This window comes from Phytophthora cinnamomi (genome assembly GCF_018691715.1).
Source record: "Phytophthora cinnamomi strain GKB4 chromosome Unknown Contig26, whole genome shotgun sequence".
Classification (NCBI taxonomy): domain Eukaryota; phylum Oomycota; class Peronosporomycetes; order Peronosporales; family Peronosporaceae; genus Phytophthora; species Phytophthora cinnamomi.
The window spans coordinates 1,239,914-1,259,858 of record NW_027150959.1 but is presented as its reverse complement, the minus strand read 5'-3'; the positions used below and the strand labels follow the sequence as shown (position 1 = coordinate 1,259,858).

The 19,945-nt window shown below is 51.4% G+C and overlaps 2 protein-coding genes across 2 annotated transcripts; both read left to right on the top strand.

Annotated features, from left to right (window-relative positions):
- Positions 1-7,383: 7,383 nt before the first annotated feature.
- IUM83_08811 (Catalase/peroxidase HPI) lies at positions 7,384-8,355 on the top strand (the record flags this gene model as incomplete). Its single annotated transcript, XM_067933207.1, has 2 exons — positions 7,384-7,558; positions 8,162-8,355. 2 exons carry the CDS (start codon positions 7,384-7,386, stop codon positions 8,353-8,355), a joined length of 369 nt encoding a protein of 122 aa, XP_067794152.1.
- Positions 8,356-11,630: 3,275 nt separating this feature from the next.
- IUM83_08810 (Amino Acid/Auxin Permease (AAAP) Family) lies at positions 11,631-13,169 on the top strand (the record flags this gene model as incomplete). Its single annotated transcript, XM_067933206.1, has 1 exon — positions 11,631-13,169. The coding sequence occupies one exon, from the start codon at positions 11,631-11,633 to the stop codon at positions 13,167-13,169; it is 1,539 nt and encodes a 512-aa protein (XP_067794153.1).
- Between the last annotated feature and the right edge of the window lie 6,776 nt (positions 13,170-19,945).

Here is a 19,945-nt window from a genome sequence, read left to right as displayed (position 1 = left end):
CAGCTAAAACCTTCAGCGGAGATTCTGACGATGAGGAGCGAGGCGAGTACGGCTGCAATGACAAACTTCATATCTTCAGACTTCTGGCGTGGGTGGGGTGGGAGGGCTCGAGGTGTATTGCTGGTTAATACTGAAATGAATAGGACAAGAGCTACTCCTAGTTGTGCAGGTCCTGCTCCGCAGGTGTCGAATGATGCAGATTACGGGACTCCGCAGATTATGGGATGGTGATTAAGCAGGGAGGGGGCTGGTGTGAATAATGTTCACCCAGTATATACTATCTATCTACTAGGGGTTCACGAGGGCTGAGAAAGCACAGGCAAACACGGTTACACTTCCCAGGGAGTGAGTAGCTGAAAAATATTCCGAGTGTCATCAGTTGCCCCGATCTCGAACTTTAGTATCCTAGGCGGCGCATTCATCTCGCCCGAAGGAAAATAATGCAGGCTTTCGTGGGGTGCCACTGCATTCATACCCGCTTGTGGATCAAGCGATTGGTGGTGGACAGCTGTTACCAGTGGCTATCATGTGATACCCACGTCAGTCAATTCGCTAAATCCGGAGCTTGTACCAATTTTTAACCTAACAAACAATCGCGGGCCGATCACAAAGCAAGTTGCAATATCCGGCCAACGCACTGCCAATGCCGGAAGTAACTGCACTGTACTTAGTGGAGTAACTGCATTCACACTCCCGGGGTGACTGCTTCTCGTCAAACAGGAAGAAAAAAAACTTGACAGGTTTCGAAGAAAAAAAAATTGGGTTACTGGATTATGTTAAAACATGTTGCTATGAATCTGCAGCACAAGCTATCCAATCCACATGGTGCTTGTTCGGTGTTGCAGTAGGCTCCTTGAACTGGAAGACATCCTAGCCCCAGTGTTGGTCGGTCACCCTCGCAGCAGCCTGCCTGGACTATTCAGAGTTTTGTTGCCTGTTGGCTGCGTCTGGCAGTCTTTTGCACTCCAAGCACTGCGCGTGCTCGTGGAGGTACAGTGGGTTACACATGGCTCTCTCATAACTGATACCCAGCCGACCCATAATTGCCTTTACTTTCTTCGTTGAGAGTCTCCTTTCTTCGGAGGAGTCATCGTCCCCTTCGACGATCTTGTAGTGGGTTCTCAGAAGGCGCTGGCTTGGGGTCCCGAGTGAAGTTACACGAGAGATCTTGACCTGGTTGATGTCCGTGGTCGATGAGGGGGCCTCGCTGGCATTGCTACGATCACCACCAAAAGTTGAGAGACGCGCATGGGGTCCTCCGAAGAAAGGGCTCTCACTGATAAGCAACCCGCGAAAATGGACAAAGATTGGAAATGGATAGGGAGAGAGTCCAGCGTAACCCGATGTACCTGCAAACCCATGCGAATTACAAGAAATACCTAGCCAAGATGAATCAGTATATCGAGCGGAACATCGCCACGGCCGCCAAGGAGAAGACCAAGGCTGAGATTGCGATAAGATGTTATCTCAAGCAAGCTGACCTCTGCATGAGTTTCCCAGACAATTTCTAGCACAATCAATATCCCGACCAAGCAACATGTAGCGGAGTATACCGCAGAACTTTTATCACTCACAATCGAGTCAATCCCTTTTTTCTGAACGCTAATCGCGATTAGATTTTTTCTATCCCTGCAAACTGTATAGTGATCAAGGCTGCGAAAGGTAAGTGACGTCCGTGGGTAATTTAAAGGCGCTGCAATTTGTGAAGTGTCGTACGTAATACATCATGGTATGTTCGCTTGAAAGCATTGTGTGTGAAAACGGCCGTAATAGGGGGGGGGGCAGAATTGGTAAATGGTGCAAAAAATATCACCACCACTTGAGCGCCCACGAAATGACCAAATCATTTCCAAAATGCAACAGCCATGCCTCGCGTCTCCCAGCAAATGAGTCGCGGGTTACATCAACGTCCGTACCACCTGCTCGCGAGCGAGAGGTAAGCTGCCGCGGCTGCCTTGGCCTTCCAAGTGTGCGCTGTGGGGGGAAGATTCAAGACTGAGGGGAAACTTGCCGTTGCGGATGGTCAACCATTTCGACCATTTCAGAAATGGTTGGTGGAAATGGTTCACCCAAACAGCTGAATCATTTCGCAAAATGTTGTGTCCGCTGACCACAAAAAGTATGATAACCATTTCGGTCGGAAAATATTGGCCAAAAAGCTAATTCTGACCCCTAATAAGCGCAACCTACAGACACTGGTAATTTTCAGACACCGGTTGTTTTAGCACATTACTGCTGTTAATTTTCAAAATAATGACTGTCCGTACTGTACGGCGATAAACTGGAGCTTCCTTGGACCATGGATAGGCTTCCTTCGTAGTGTCATGACACCGCAGGAGTCTCCTCGTGCAAAAGTGTTGGCTCGAAAGAGTTACTGTCGACATGGCGGTGATCCCCGTTTCCAGGTTCCGTGTATGTTGGTCGTGAATTTCTCAGTTAATGAAGAGGGTCCACAAGATCAGGCGTCGCTTCAGCGTGTTCGAGAGGCAATGAAGCTGGTCAATGTGCTGGTGGCCGTGAATAAAACAACTTTTGTAGAGTTGCTGCCGGACTTTACGATGAAATTAGGTTTTGGATTGTGACCAGGGGTAGAAAAATTATAATGTTAGATTAATCCAGTGACAAATTCTATCGTAATTAATAACTCAATTACATTTCTTGAGTTGAAACCAATTTCTGAGTACCAGGTCTGGTAAATCAACTGAACTAATAGAAGAAAAAATGCTAAAATGTGGCTACAAATCCCTTTAACAGGCTTTAACAGCTATGCTAGCTTAGCTGAACTCGTTTTACATGAAAATAAAGCGCTGAAGTCGAATGCATGGGAAAGAATGTACCCATAAAAGCATCGGATATCATTCTAGGAAATTGATGGAACAATTTACCATATCATAATTAATCATTAAATTAAAAAATCCCAATGCATTTTTTCAGTAATTATATTTTTCGCAGCCTGATCTGATGGGGCAATTGTCACCAAGTCACGATGTACTGTGGTGACGTTGGGAGAAGCGTTGCCCAGATAATCCGTGGGACTACTCAATGGAGTTTCGGGCTGCCATGCATCAATTGCAGTGGGACTGGAAGACGTTGGCAAGGCGTCTGGATTTTTTGCGTCGCCAATTACTCAGTTGGAGTTGAGGTGAACTCGGATATTCAGCCTTGGATGGAACTATTTCTTGTGGACTTGGGGGGCTACTTGATATTACTGCAGCACCACCAGTCCACGCGTGTGCTATCGAGGACGGTTTAAAGTTTTTAATCTATGCAGGGAGACTCCAACTTGTCTAGATACGCGTGTTCCTGGAGATGACATCGACATGCTTCGGCCGACATTTGCATCGCCAAAGATAGAGGGGCTGACAGCGGCACTAGTTCACACTGGTCTGTCCTCGCTCTCGCTGCAGTTCGATAGCAGTAGTATCCACGATTTAGCAGCAGAGTAAACGCAGGTTTATTTTTCAGTTCGATTATTTGCAACCGCCAAGTTTGCACACCCGCAGCTGGAGAAGAACATGCGGTTTAATCTCCGCACCAATGGTGTTCGTACGACAAGCTCAGCTTGATCTATGGTTCGTCATCCGACATGATGCTTGTTGGAGACTGCTCAACACTCCGTGAATTGCAGATCGTTGGTGATTGAACGCTTTCGTTGACTCATAGTGAGTCGGCCGATACATGGCGATGGCTAGCATACGCGCTACATCGACGTGATCCAAAAAGCGTCATCCTAAACCTGAATATTACAGTCAATATGTTGGCAGAAGGGGACATCGTTGATATTGAAGCGGCACTCTTCTCGATTCCGGGCGCTGTTTGATACACCAATGTCGGACGACAAATTGCAAGTTGTAGTCCCCAGTTACAAAATCTGCTGGGTAGACATTGCAGAGGAGACATTATCAATGGGTTCAAGCGTGATGAAGAGAGCGATCCCGGCACTGTGAACGTATCTGCGCGACGGGTTTGTACTCTCGAGTTTAGGTTGAGGACAGCTGTTTGGTCCCAACTGCTAAGGTTCGTTGGCAAACCTCTTATCAAAGTATCGGTATGCTATACCGGCGATATGCACGTCGATATCAGCTTAAGCGAGTTAGCTGAGGGTTGCCCGACTTTAGAAACTCTCATTCGTCGAGATTTTGACGTACATCTCGACCCAGACAGCAACGCACTCCAAACTTGGAGAATTAAAACGCTGATCATCGAGGGATCTAACACAGTATCGAACCTAGCTGATTGTTTGAGCGATCCCAACTTTGTCATGGCACGCGAGATACGAAATTTTAGCGCCACGAACACGTTATCAGTCGGCATGGCTTAGATCACTCGAGGTTTCGTTTGCGGCAATACTTGAAGCGAATAATGGAGTATATCTACCTGTGACGAAGAGGGGCTTTGTATCCAGTTGAAGGCCGCGGTTTTAAGCGTGGTTCGTCCGAGATATTCAACCCCTTCGAGATCGACTCAATAGTTCGATGCTCCCATGTTGGCATATTTTTACATTCGCTGTTGTTCCCCCCAGCGACTTTACGTCAGAGTGGAGACTTATGGTGAGGACCCAGACGCAGACCCAACCTTCGCTAGGCGAATTTGTCGGGTAAACAGCTGAGCGCTTTTTCCTTCATTGCCACACTAGGAGGTAGACTAACCGTAAAAAGCTGGTCATACTTAATTTACTTCGATGATGATCTGACACAACGCCAAGCAAAGAGGCTTCTAGAAATTCAAGTTATTGACATTTATTTTTGGCTGGTACTTCTCTTTGCTGGCTACTGATTGAATGCCAAAGATGTCAAACGTCAGTCCACCCACCCGTCACAGTGGCAACAGATAGGGTAGTACTCACGACACAGTCAATTCCGACAGAATTGTTGAATTCGAGTTTCAATGGTAGAGCCACGCTGCACACCATGTGACGGTGGTTGCCACCTTCGCGCGGTATAAAAATCGTATTAGCCGTCATACCCATAGCAAAGTCACTAGACTCGATTACTGATATTTGAGTAAATTATTTTCTGAAACCTGCGTAACACACGCGCAAGTATGAATTTGTCGGTCAGTAGTGGAACTCCCTCCCATTGAAACCTCAGTTTCGCAAACGTGCATTACATGAGGCCGCTAAACTGTAGCCTTCGTCAAAAGTAATAAAACACACATAACTATCGCTCTTATTACTGTTTCAACCCATAGCTCGCGCAGTTAAACGTTATTGGCAACGAAAGGTGGGGATGGTAGCGCACAGATCTCGATATGCTCTTATTGTTAATATAAGTGCTTGTAGTAGATGTGACGACGCGCACATGAGCGAACATGGCTCCAAGGTCGAGTATCTGCTGTTTACTCAGAAATCAACATAAACTCATCGAGTAGAGGAGAAGACGCTGTATGCAAGGATGTTGAAAGAAATCCGTCCAAAAACTGAAATCTTCTCACGAACATAAAAAGATAAAAAGATATCGAGGTTCTTAAATTACAGTGAGTGCTTAAATACTTTACCCAGGCCAAAACCGCTTTTACGGTCTGGGTCGTTGGCGAAGTTGGTCATGCTGTCTTGTTGATTTCGCCTGGGGTCAAGATAAAAACGACGAAGACGAAGCATAACCGACATACCAGCAAGCATTTTATTGGAGGTGTCAAATATGAAGTAGTCATGCCAAGGTAGTGACTTCAATGATTGAAGGCGCGTTCGTTTGAGGGTGGGTGGCCTCAGGAATGTAGCGATATGAAAGTAACCAGCTAGGATGGTCGTTAAGGTTCGATGAGTGTCGGAAACGAGCTAGAAACGATCAAAATAAAATAAATAAAATGGTTTTAATTTAAGAAGAAAAAGAAGAAAATCGACTTATCGCGCCAATTTTCTTTTCAATAAAAGAAGATGTAGGAAAATTGAATATAAGAAAATTTACCATCCCTGGTGGCTGTATGCGACCGTTCTCTCTGCTTTAATTACACGTACACTGCCACTAGCTACACCGCTGCGGCCAAGCTGGGCCTGCTTCGTCTCTCGCATACTTAAATCATCTAGGACACGTTTTATTTCTTTTTGAAACCATCCATATAATTGGGGCGAAGCCCCCCTATAATCATGGACTCTGCTTTATGGATTTGTGTGTGGTACATTACTCTGATTTCCATTCTGATTTACGTTTTTACGAAGGGACTTATCAGTTTTGAGAATGGGTTAGGTGTACAATTAAGAATCTTGTCTACTAGAGACCGAATTTTGCAAAAAAAAACTCTGTTTACGAACATTATGGAGTGGGATACTTTGCTGAAAATGTTGTACTCTTGCGCCAGCTGAACCGGCGACTGTGACCAGATGACGTTAACGCAAGGTTCGAAGTTATTAAACAGAAAAAAACGCCTTCACTATAGGGGTCCGCGGAAATGGCTTAAATCGCTAAGTTTAGCACAATTGAAGGCCTGTTAAGACCGCTTAATAGGACCTGATTTAGCAAAAAAACTGCAATCCTTAATATATCTCGTAAAAACGGCGCATCGTAAGAAGTAGGCGTAAAAAGTCTGCGGCTGCTGGCTGCTGCGAACGGCGACCGTCGTGCACGCTGGGCACTACGACTGAGGTGCGCCACTGTGCAACCTGCTCCAGGGAGGAGGGGTTGCGCCGGAGTACTGCCTGTGCGTGTAGGCCTGCCATTTCCACCGCGACAGTGCCCTGCATCAGTAAATGATTAGCCCCATTAGAGACGACATTAGAATGCGGCTTGAGCGACGAGAGTAATTCGATAGCAGCCGCGGTAGATCCCGAGTGCTCTTGCGTCACGCAACACCGTATCACGCTACAGCCACATAGTACAAAGTACGCACCGCTGAGCTGTTCGCTGCCCCCTCCTTTGACAGACCGTTGCTTGCCTCCGCCTGTCGGTGTCGTCATCATTTTCGCCATGGCGGGGATGATGTTCTCTGGATTTTATCCAGAGTAGTTGGGGCGATACAAGTGCGCGTACTAGTCCCTATACAAACACAGATCCCTGAATCACTTATAAGATGACAAAAGAATAAATAATGTATCGGGACGAACCTGTTAGGTTTTATACAATGGGCGGATAGTATATTATCCAGTGCGTGTTGCCTGAGTCTTTTAGGGGTGACATTCGCGTGACAAGATAATCTGGACGTTGTTTGTAGTCATTTAGCCTTAACTTTCATGAGAGGCTCAAGTTACGAGGCCCGGCAGTAGAAATCCGCCCGACTACAAATAGATCGATGTTATTCTCAGTTATACGATTCCATGCTCCCTAACCGAGGCTACGTTGTTCGGTCGTATATGATCTCCCGTGCACCCGTAGCTGCAAGCAGGCGTCTCCGGGCTCCGCTATTTATGTTTTTGTTGCCAAGACCCAGCAACACCAGAATTGTGTGGCTATGATCACGCGTCTCAGGACTCAGCTATCTAGGCTTTCTTACCAGGTCCCAGCAACGCCACGATGCTTCTCGCCGCAGAAGAACTGGACGGTGAACGGCGGTGTGGACAAGATCATCTCCGCGCTGGAGTCTGTGAAGGAGTCGTACCCAACGCTGTCGCCGGCCGACCTGGTCGGTAACGTGGCCATCGACTTCCTGGGCGGACGCACGGACGCCAACAACGGAAACGCACGGAGCAGAAGGCGAAGGGCTACAGCGGCTCGTACAGCAACGGCTCGCTCACGCTGTCGAACGAGTAATTCCATGTGCTCCTGAACGAGACGTGGACGGAGGTGCCGGAGAAGGAGTGCAAGGCTGAGGGAAAGGCGTGTACACAATGGACACGGACCTAGCGCTGCTGGCGGCGCCCAAGCTGAAGGTGGCGGTGCAACTGTTCGCTTCGGAGGAGGGCATCTTCAGGCACTTGTTAAATTTGGCGTGAGCCAAGGTCATGGCACTCGACCACCTCAACGTGACCAACTACTAGGGCGAGTGTACGGTATCCTAGTCGATAAATGCAGCTGAACCTGCGCCTGGAAAAACAATTGTTGCACTCATCAATATATTGTGATCGTTAGATGAAAATGTTGATTGTGCTGCGGTAGCGAGATTGAGATTGCAAGGAGTCTCTCGTGCGAACTGCATGAGGATCTCATGGTGTTTGCGTATGCAACCCACCAACTTCAGGTACCACGCCTCACGGTCGCAGACGTACGGGACCTGTTTGATATGTTGATAGTCCAGCATGGAAGTCCCAAGGAGCAGCTCGGAGCAAAAGCAAACGTGGTTGAGCCGACGATATTCGAGCACGTGATCGTCATGCTGCAGAACAAGAAGGTCTTCTCTCTTCACGAGCTTTCGAGAGCCACCATCGAGGCCAGGCACAATTCAGATGTGGAGTCCGACGAGAGTGACAATGAGTTTGACGACTAGACTGCTGTACATCTTGCGGATGTGTATTATATGTTGGATTGTTCGATAGATTGCAAAGATTGAAAAATTGATGCCCGGCAGCGACAATACAATTTTCAATATGTATTGTTCCAGCCCTGCATAATTATAGCGAAGTCTCTATATATGATCGACTCTGGCTATTTGTCTTTCTTTCACTTGACAGCGTGGTGACATTCTTCTCATTCGTACGAGGTTCTGTTCATAGTGGTCCGACACAGGCACCGTGGTTCGGGCGCCGTAATGTGACGCCAGTTAAGACGATGAAAGAACTCTATCTAACGGAATGGATTTCCTAGGATGCTTCAAGATGTACTAGTACAAATAGAGAGGCTGTGTAGCTAAGAAGCAGCACTTGCTTCATGATAAAATCCAGAGCTTCTCCGTGCTTTAGCACGGCTTAGTTCCAGGAAACGTGAGGGGCGTCGCCCAAAAATTTGTCCACATATTTTGAGGTGTCGCCCCATCAAGCAACACGTATTCGTGATGCTCCACTAGTATATACAATATTATTGAATTATGATCCAAATCGAGAATCTCGATTCGAGTAACCCGAGACACCTAAAATATCAATAACAAAGACAATACTCAAGCTTGCGACCAAAAGAGTACTACCCTCCAGTACTTTTGACTTTACAAACCTCTCTCCAAAAATCCAAGATTCCCTCAGGCAGGGTTGGATGCGCACTACAAGCCAGGACGGCCACCAAACAACGCTTCAATTAGGCTCAGCCTACAGAAAAGTCAGGACTCTATAGTTTTAACATAACATAAATAGAGGATCTCTGAAACACTCGAGCCCGAGACACCTATAACAACTGCTGAGAGCTTTCGTTGTGGGTGTCGCTATACATCTCTACTTCGGAAGTACACGTACAGTACTGTCGATACTGTATTCACGACGATTCACCGTGCAAGCCATATCGAAATTCCGTTTCAGTACATGTAGTTTGTCCGCCTTCTCCATGACGCGGTCGGACAGTTGGGTTTTCTCCTGCAGTCCAAACACTAGTCCGAGATTGAAAACTAAACGTGCATGTATATTGAACTGGCCCGCCTCCAGAAAAACAAAGCCTCGATGTTCGTTGTCATAGTGTTGAAGCAAAAATATGTTTTACCAGCTTGTTCCCTTCAAACCGCCCTGGGGTGTAGCGCTATCGTCACGACGTTACTCAACACGCGGTGTGCTTCAAAAGTTTGTAACATTGATACAATTGCACGTTGAGCTAACGCTTGTAGGCGCCTAAGTGCACACCAGGCCTATGCTTCAACGCGACGCTAAATGATACAGGTCGTCCCCAAACAGTCGTAGGTAGCTAAATGGCGAGGCGATGCGCTTCTGCACACAGGTCTCAGTTCTCGAGATAACGGGACTGTGCTACTTCAGTGCTACTGAAGTACAAAACAATAGCTCGGATGGTATACCTACATGTTGTTCCGGTCCTCAGGCCAGGATAGGGAGGGAGCGTTGGAATTGGTATGGAGCTGGCTTACCTACTGGAAGGGTCTCGCGATAATAGTGGCGCGATAAGCCTACCTTCTACGATGCTGTGCAGCACGGAACGAACCCATAATAGCAGCCGATAGAATACAGATGTGGATCAGCGTGTAGCGGTAGACCCCTGCGGTAGAAGGGGTCTCAACCCCAGCACTCGAGTCGAGTGTCGAACTTCAAACTAGTCGTAGGTACGTGACTCAACTTCAAGCGAGTGCTGCAAACATGGATTGGGCTTTGAAGCACACCTGCAAGCCCACCGAGATCTTTGGTGTCGAAGTCACCATACGTATGCACACGAAGTTAGACCAGCTTAACTCTTTAACATCGATCTGCAATTAGGAGCCCAACCACTGCCACCCAGCACACCCCTCACACGTGGCGTCGAATGCTAAAACCCCCCGACTCTCACTCTCACTGAGCTGGGGCCGCACTTGGATCGCCAACGCGAATTTTGGTGCATTGAGAACGTCAAGCAACAATCCGAAGGATATTCCTGCGTAAAAAGGGCCCAATGCCCGAGATTGTCCACATGGGAACCGTACGTTTGTGTGTAATCGGCGATTAAAGGGATGTCGTCTACCGGTGCTGTAGCTTAAGCCGATTGATCCAGTCGAATGCAGCCATATTGTGGAGTGACTACACGCGGCGGACACCCGTCTCACCCTCCGATGCGTAACTTTCGGCAACGAGCACTTATTTTCTTATGAACCACGGCGCGATTGCGGATCCTTGTGGGATATACTATTGGCCCTCGCTTCCTGCCGCGTGGTGGGCTTGAACCTCGCGGCCGTTAGGGAGGAAGGATCCGTTGCACCGATCCCCGGCTCTAGACGACGGCGTCCGTTTTTCTCCGTTTGATTAACTATATTAAAAATCACGTAAAGCTGTGCAGCAGCCGGTGCTGTATCTTAGAGCGGAGCCGCTGCGAACGGCAGCTACGCGCTGCTCGTCATGAGCCTGTGGGGGATACCGCCGGTAGTTGTCTTACCCTTTCTGATGCACCCCGGGTGCCACCCGCGGCGCGTCAAACCGGATAGGGGGATGCTTCTCATTGGCAGTTGTGGGGCGATCAATACTGGAGGATGGGGTCGTGTTCATGCACCGGAACTACAGTAACTTCCGGTGCATGGTCCGCAACTGAGGCGAATTGCTGCAGGGAGGGATGGGGCGGAGAGGAGCACCGCTCCGTCTCGGTTGACGGGTGGCTGGGCGCGTACATTAGTGCCGCGCATCCTTCCTCCTTCAGTATTAACATGCGAGGCGGCAAGCCCATCCGGAATAGCGGCAGTGCCCATCGCCACCATGCATACGGAGACAGCAGGTTTAAGATATCGCAATGAATAATACCATACATGTACATGGGAGACGTTTTTCAGCTGCAGAGCCTTCTGTGTCGCGTCCGCGCTTTTGACTGTGTCCGTATATTGGCGAGTCTCTGCAATTACAACGCGCACATGGTTGCGAGTTGCAAGCATGGACAAGTGGCGTGTCCCGGACACGCCTTATTTAATCGCTTGGCAATTATGCTGCCAAGTCGCGGTAGCTGCTCTGCACGAGCACATGCGCCAGAGCCGCTGAAGTGCCCCCCGCGCTTGGCCACCAAGTTGGAGTTCGCTTGGGCACAGGAGAAAGGCTGGACTGACCTGCAGCAGCGGATCGGACGACGGACGAGGCTTTCGTGCAGCCGCATTAACTCGCTCACTTTCGAATTCACCTTCTCCCGGAGAAGTCCAGCCTCCTCCGCCTCGACCGCTTCAAGATGACGTCCGGCAGCGGAAAGCCCGCCTTCTTCACCATCGAAGATGCCAAGGCGTCCTTCAACCTCTTCTGCTGCGTGTGCGGCATCGGCTCGTTGGCCATGCCGTCCAATTACGCCCGCGCCGGCCCGTTCTTCGCCTCCATCGCCCTGGCCTTCATGATCTTCGCCAACACGTACGCGACACTCAAGCTGTCCAAGATCATGTTGGTGGCGCCGTCGTCCGTCAAGACGTACGGCGACCTGGGTGAGTGGGCCCTCGGCAAGTACGGCCGCTTCTTCACCGTCGTCTCCCAGATGGGCGTGTGTCTGCTGGTGCCCTGCGCCTTCCTGGTGCTCGGTAGCACCCTGCTCGACGTGCTGTTCCCGGACTGCTTCAGCCAGACGGTATGGATTATCTTCATGGCCATCATGGTCGTCCCCGTGTGCCTGATCCCGACCCTGAAGGAGAGCGCCGGCATGGCCTTCGCCGGTTGCCTTGGCACGGTCGTCGCCGACATCATCGCCGTCATTGTGCTGCAGTGGAACATGCGCGGACACGGCTCGATCCCGTCGCCCGATGTGACTGCCCACCAGGTCGTGACCTGCTTCGGTAACCTCGCGCTCGCCTACGGTGCCGCCATCGTGGTGCCCGACCTGCAGCGCGAGCACTCGCAGCCGCAGCGTATGCCCCGCGTCGTGGTGATCACCATCCTCTTCATCTCGGGCTTCTTCCTCACCATCGCTCTCGCTGGTTACACCGCTGGCGGCTGTCAATTGTCGGGCAACATCCTGTACTCGATCGTGAGCACGTCGGACCCGCTCGGCGTGGCCCCGCTGGGCTTCACCGCTGACCGTGGTGCCGTCGTCATGGCCTACCTGTTCATGCAGATGCACATTTCCATCGCCTTCTCGACGCTCATGATGCCCCCGTTCTACATGGCTGAACGCCTCATCCTTGGCATGCACAAGGGCCCGGAGATCGAGCGCTTCAACCCCGACCGCGACCTGGTCAACGTCGAGCACGATATGGAGATTCACGAGAAGCAGTCGTACATCCAGAGCTCCACGCCGCTGGACGGCCGTCAGGTGTCTGCTGCTAGCTTGGTTGAGAAGTCCGAGGGCCGTATGTCGCACCTGCGCGTCGCCCTGGAGTTCGGCGAGGAGATCAGCGAGGAGGAGCTGCACGCGCCGTACAAGAACAACCCGCTGCGCTACATCGCCCTGCGCATTGCCATCATCGCCACCCTCGTGGTCATCGCTGTGCTCGCTCGCAAGCGCTTCCTCGACCTGCAGGACTTCACAGGTGCCACGGCCCACACCACGAGCTGCCTGCTCATGCCGCTCATCATCTACATGCGCGTGTCGTGGAGGACCATGTCTATCTTCGACAAGGGTGCCTCGATGATTGTGATCGTGGGCTGCGCCTTCGCCGGCTGCTACGTCATGATCTACGCTGGCAAGCATCTGTTCACGCCCTCGGACGACGACACGCTGTTCCCGTACTGCGAGGAGGAGTTCATGAACACCCCGTACTACATCCGCAACAACAGCACCAACTAAGCCCGAACTGCCACTGCGAACGAAAGCAGCCTGGCCTGGTGGAGGCTTTATACCATAGAGTGGTTTTATCTGTGCCCAACAACAAATACATTTCGTCTTTAGCCCCACTTCGTCCGATTATTCTTCTCCCTGATCCACTCCTGCAACATTACAACTTCAACTTCCTGCAGCAACGCCCGATGCTGGCCATCACTGCCTAAGGGGTACGAAGCCTTAGCTGGCTTTGCCTAATTGATGCATTGTCCGGTGGCCATCTTGGGCTATATTCTCGAATACAACCCCGACGTAATGTTTCCTTAAGCCTTGGAGGTAAGCTGTTGAACTCATACATCCCCGGGGTAATTGTTCCTCGTCGCGACAGTTTGATTAAGTTCGCCAGGCCTGACACCTCTTGCATTCTGGTTGTTTCCCACATATATGAATTTAACTTGTTGAAGATGCTTGGATCATCTGGGCGTTGGGTCGCCGGCGCAGCACCTTGAATCATGACATGTACTGTGCTGGAGAGTGTGATTTGACGGAGCTGCTGCAGGGCTACTTGAAGGATTTAGTCGCAGACAACTTTAATGACATGTTCACACCGGATTATATCCTCGTGTTCCCGATCTGGGAGTGCTATTTGGCGGGGACATTGAATTCGGAGGACGCGCAGTTTCTCCCTGATCCGGTCATGAGCTGGAGATAGCGCTCAATCGTTCCTCCTGAGCTACTCAGGACCACAGAAGTGCCCTTAAGTCTCACAACGGCGACTTTTTGGCATGTACAAGGGATAAGTTCCCTCTGTCGCCCAAGGGTGCATTCATTAGTGTCATCAACGGCAATCCTCACACGGTTCACTCTGAGGCAGGGACAGCAATCCATTATCTTGACGAGGTTGCGATGCCTTTCATTTTCGAGTTTGCTGCCACACCAGAGCGTCGCTCAGTTCGCATCATCTCGTAGATAAAATGCTACCATTAGCTCAAGCTGATCTACTCATCACATACATAAAAGCTTGAAAGGGTTCAACAAACCTCAGGAGCTAATCTGAAACTATCACTTGGTTAGCATAGTCAGTAAAGCCACTAAAATTAAAATTCATGGGATCGCTTGTTCATTTTCAGATTGGAGAGAAAATGAACGAGTCAATGCTGCCGCTTGAGCTGACGCTGGAAAGTGTTCGTGTGGTGAGTCGCCAATAAGCCAAAGTAGGGCGTTAAACCATGTCGTACAAATGCTGCAAGACTTTGTGTTCCCAGATTCCGCGTTGGTCAAGGCAGCTGGGCGATGCTCCTTCCCACTCTTCGCTAAACCAACTGTAGAACACAGCTCCGTTCTGATAACCTTTTTTATGGGTCAACCGCTGCGCAGGTCAAAATTGGGTCAACACTTTTTACGGGTCTAAAGTGATCAAAAGGCCGTCCGCTTATGGTGTGGTGTGTGGTATCGATGTGAACGAACGCTCGCCCATCAAACAGAGAGCTCGGTGAGTACCCCTCCGGCACCTACGGATGCTGTACGAGCTACTACGAGGCTTGCTCACGGCAGGCCTGATAGCGTTTTCGAACAGCCCGTGGGCCTCGCCGATCGTGATTGTGTTGAAAAAGAACGGCGAGGACATCCGGCTGTGCATTGATTACAAGATGGTGAATGCCATCACCGCAATCATGGAATATGCAATGCCTCTGATCGACGACCTTCTCACCGACCTCGAAAAGTATCTGTGGTACTGCTCGTTGGATGCGGCAAGTGGATTTTGGGCGATTATGATGACAACGAGGGCTCGCCAAATCTCGGCCTTCGTGTGTGCCCTCGGTCACTTCGAGTGGCTCAGGATGCTCTTTGGACTATAGAATGCACCGATGATTTACCAACACATGCTCGATAATGCTCTGTGGGGGTTTGTACAACCGAAAGGTGGATGGAAACACTACGCAGAGTTAATGCGGTGTGCGGAGGAGAGTGGCCGAGACCTTGGTCGAACCCTCGGACGGACCCTGGCTGAACCGTCGGACGATCCGTCACCTGACCCAAACCAGGCACCCACGAAGTTTGAACCAAGCTGCGACAGCACTCGGGCCGAGGACTCGGTCGCGGAACTCATTAATAGCCCGGCGGCCGACATGTTCGCAACTGGAGAGCCCGACGAGTCTTCGCTAGTTCCGGTGTTTGGGCGCCGATCATTTGTGGATGATATTTGCTTCGGGGGTGAGTCGTTTGACGACTGCCTCGAGACTTTGGACCGACTGCTCGCCCGCTTCGAAGAGTGCCGTATTAGTGTGAGCTTCACTAAGAGCATCTTTGTGCAGCCCAAGGTTGATTTTTTGTCGCATGAAGTGACGCGAGCAGGCATCAGAGCTGACCCCAAAAAGCTCAAAGCAGCTTTCATTTCCTCGGTCGAAAAAGGGGATACAAACATTCCTCGGTGCGCTAAACTACTACAGCCGGTTCATCCAAGACTTTGCAGTATATGGAGCGGCACTATATCAGCTGAAGGACGAAGATTTCACGGACGGCGGTGACCTCAGTGCCGCCAAGCGAAGCTTTGCTGCATTACAACGAAAGGTCGGTGAGGCACCGATCCTCCGACACTTCGACCGTGACCGAGCAGTCCTCGTAACACTCTTTGCAAACGAGTGGGCGCTTAGTACAACGCTGATGCAAGAACATGGTGGAAAATGCACCCGGTACGATTTCTGCGGCCGATTCCTCAAGGACGCAGAGATGAATTATCACCCGGCCGAAAAGGAGGTCCTGGCCCTGCTCCAAATGTTGAAGGTGTGTTACACCCAACTCGCAGGTCGGATCATCCATGTCTACACGCGATTTTCAACACTCGACTGGGTCCACAAGTCAAAGACTCTGTTTGGACGAGCTACCCAATTTGCGGTATTACTGTCGCCGTGGCACCTGGTGGTGCAGCGAGTTAAGGAGAAAGATTGCGCTTTTGCGCAACTCTTGCAGTCGACCATTACTAGTTTCGTCGACCTCGAAGACTCGCTGGCCCCGGTGACCCCACCGACACGTGGTTCCCCGACTGTTCGTGTGGACCCCCAGTTGCTATATTCGCGACTGCCCCGTGCACACCGAGGTTTTGTACTCTCGTTCGATGGATCAGCCAAAACTGAAAAGCACGGTGGCTATGGTAGTTGTGCATGGATTTTGTGGAGACCCCCGGAATGGAATATAGTGATCGCTGCGAGTGCTTATCTCGAGACCACGACGGTAAACCTCGCCGAGTACACCGACATGAATAATGGCGTCTCGGCGGCCCTAGAACATGGGGCCAATGACTTAGTTATCGTGGGAGACTCGAGACTCGCAATCCAGCAATCCCTAGGGGTGATCGCTTGTCGTAAGGAGTCGTTAATGGCACAACTGAACAAGCACAAGGAACTCACGGCGAGACTTCGCTCGGTGAAATACTTGCATGCAAACGCGAATTCAATGCGGCCGCTGATTCGCTCGCGAGCGAAACATTGGAAAAGAAGGCCTCGGTGGTAGTAGACAGTGATGAAAGGAAGCAAGAATTGATGGAGTTGAATCGAATCCGAGAAGTTATCTACGAAGGCTCGGCTGACGCTTCGGAAAACTCGGCGGAAGAGACTACACGTTCTGTCAACTGAGTTCAAGTACTGCCACCGCACGACCAAAACCGTAGGCGAACTTTTTTTTCGATTTTGTACGGGAAACAGGATATGTAGCCGCGGTGACCAGACGCCAAGCAAAAGAGCGGCGATAACACGTCCGCTTTGTGAAGGAAGTCTCGGTGATCGATCCAGGCCGCGAAAAACACGCGTCAGGCCCAACTGGGACCAACACCGAGGCTTGATGCAACAGCGGTGCACGAACCGAGTGCTGACGACATTGATCCCTCGGTGGTGCAGGAAGGGCGCCGCTGACGCATAAGCGCCGCCCAAGATGAAGAATTACGCTGGTCGAACTAAAGACGTGCTGAAAGGAGAAGAGGCAAATCTGAGTTACAAAGCCGCACGCGAAGCCTGGAAAATGGCCGACAAGTTTGCACTGAGTGAAGATGGATTGCTTTATTTCCTTGGAGTGAACCGTCGGTGGGGAAAGGAACGGACCGACGAGACTACATTTAGGGTGGTGGTGTCGACAACGAAGGTCCAGGAGGTCCTACAGAGCTGCCATGACTCACTGGAGGGCGGACATCAAGGTATCGTCCGCACCTACCACCGAGTTAAGGCGGACTATTACTGGATCGGCCTGTTCGATGTGGAGCGGCATGTGCGCTCGTGCCGGGACTGTAGCTCAAGTAAAAGCGTCCCACAATTCCGTGGGTACTCGCCAGGGAACATCCTGGCCGAGCGCCCGATGCAAATTGTATCGATGGACTTCGTTATACCTCTGCCGAGGGCTCGGCGAGGGAACACCGCACTGTTGCTATTTCAGTGCGCATTCACGGGTTTTGTATTGGGTAAAGCCATGGCCGACACTTCAGCCCTCTGTATGGCACAAGCGTTCGAGGAGTGCGTCTACCGAAAGTTCGGTGCGCCGTCGTTGATACGTCACGACCGAGATCCTCGCTTCATGAGTGAGGTCTTCCAAGCATTCACCGAGATGATGCAATCGAGGTCTCGGGCTACACTAAGCTATCGGCCACAAGCAAATGGCCAGCAGGAACGCTCGGTTAAGACCGTAATGCAGTCTGTGCGGGTGTATGCGGAGGACCCGCTCCAGCAAGATTGGGACGAGATTGTGGAAAAGCTCATCTTCGCTATCAACCATTCGCATGATGCTACAAGGAAGGACACCCCATTCTATCTCGTGCATGGTTGGGACGCTCGATCGAGCCTTCGAGCGATGCCTTCGTCTCTTAAGCGAGGGCTCGGCCGGCAGTCCAACGCCTTAGCGTGGCGACGTGAAGTCAACCGACAACAAGAGATCGCCCTGGCTATGGTTAAAGAGTATCAGGCGACCGAGAAGGCTCGGCGTGCTGAGAAGCATATCGCCACGCTGAGTGGACTGGAAAGGGCATCCATGCCTGGGTCAGTACAGGACGACGTTTCCGACGGTGAACGAGGAGTCGGCGGAACTGATGGAACCGACGAAGGGTCGGTGGCGAACTCTCTGTTCAAACCAGGAGATCGAGTGTGGTTATACATGGAACGCGTGAAACCTGGGCTGTCAAAGAAACTGCACATCGCTGGCATGGACCTTTCCGTGTCAAGAAAAAGGTCGACGAGTATGCATATGAGTTGGAGCTGCCTGATCGAAGTGGATACGGGTTCTACCCGGTGGTGCATGTGTCGCGATTAAAAGCTGTGAGCGAATTTGGCGATCGACCGAGAACTCGGCTGACCCCAGAGGTCACCGAGAGATCGAGACTTGACTTCGACGAGGAGCTGCTGCCCGAGGACAGCTGGGAGCCAGACCAGCTCGCTGGCGAGTACGAGGTGGAGGTGATCTTAGATGATCGAGTTCCACTCTCGAACATCACCGAGCGCTCGGTCAGAGAGTTTCTGGTGAAGTGGGCCGGTTACGACGAGCCCTCGTGGGAACCAGCCGCCAACTTGTCTTGCGGCGGCCTGCTGTACGACTGCTTGCGCGAGAAACGCCGCGACCGACGGTTGCAAATGGTCCAAGTCGCTAACGAGGACTAGCTGCAATCCGTCGCGAATGATGAACTGCTGGTGGGGCGATGCAGCCCACCCAAGCAGACGAAAATGACTACTGCACCAAAATGATTGTATATTTGCATGTAATTTGGAACGAGCTTACGAGTGGAGATTACGATTGGAGAGAGATGAGGAGATACGCAAAGATGATGAAAAGACGATTAGCGAAAGCATGAGAGCTAGCTACCCTGACACTACAATCACTGAGAGACTCTGAGCTAACTACAGCGGCTAACATGATAGTGGAAACGAGAGACCGAGGGCTCAAGGGTCCGAGTTAGAGGCGACCCGAGCGAGTACCGTGAGGCGCGCCTCTTGGGGTTCCCCGGTTCTGGGTTGAGCCTCCGACCCTCCAGCTTCCGCAGCAGAGCCACCGGCCGCGCGCTCGTCGTCGAAGTCTTCGTCGCTTGAGTGCTCGGTCGGAGGAACTGCACGAGCTTCCGAGCGAGGAGTGGCAGCTGGATCCTCATCCGCGCGACCGTCGTGAGCGTCCGCAGCCTCTTCAACCGAGCCTTGGGCCGACCGCTCTGTCGACACACCGCCGTGGGAACGCACAAAATCTCCAACTTCAGCCTCGGCTGCCGAGTCGTCAGCTTCAGCAGGGGCCCTAGTAACCGCCGAATCGTGGAAGCGAGTGAACTTGCGAACTCACGGCGCGGTGACCAGCTTGGGGTCCAGCGAGGGATCGACAATGACAGCCGACGCAACTTGTTGCAGAGTCATCCCGCGGGGAACGAAGACCGGAACCGCTGGGTTGCAGGGAGCGAAGATGGTGTTGTAAGGATGCGCCGCATGGACTTCCACCCAACAGTTCCGCCAGGGCTCGTGGCCATCCAGCTCCGTCACCTCGGTGCACCAATCAGCAGTCATAGGGGTCCACAGCAAATTATCCACCGAGTAAATGGGAACCGAGGGCTCGAACATGACTTCTGGGGTGCAATGGATGCGCCCGTGCCAATCCGGGTAACACCGAGGCCACAGACGGTAGGGGGTCCGGAGGCGGAGACGATCGGCACGTCCACTCCTGTTGGAACGGTAGTCTGTCCAAGTTTCGAGCGCCTCGACGTAAGCGGGAGAACCCTCGCCGAGCGCTTCGGCAAGTTGCTGGAGCCATCGCTCGACAGCAGCCGGAGAAATCCAATGCGAACGCTCGTA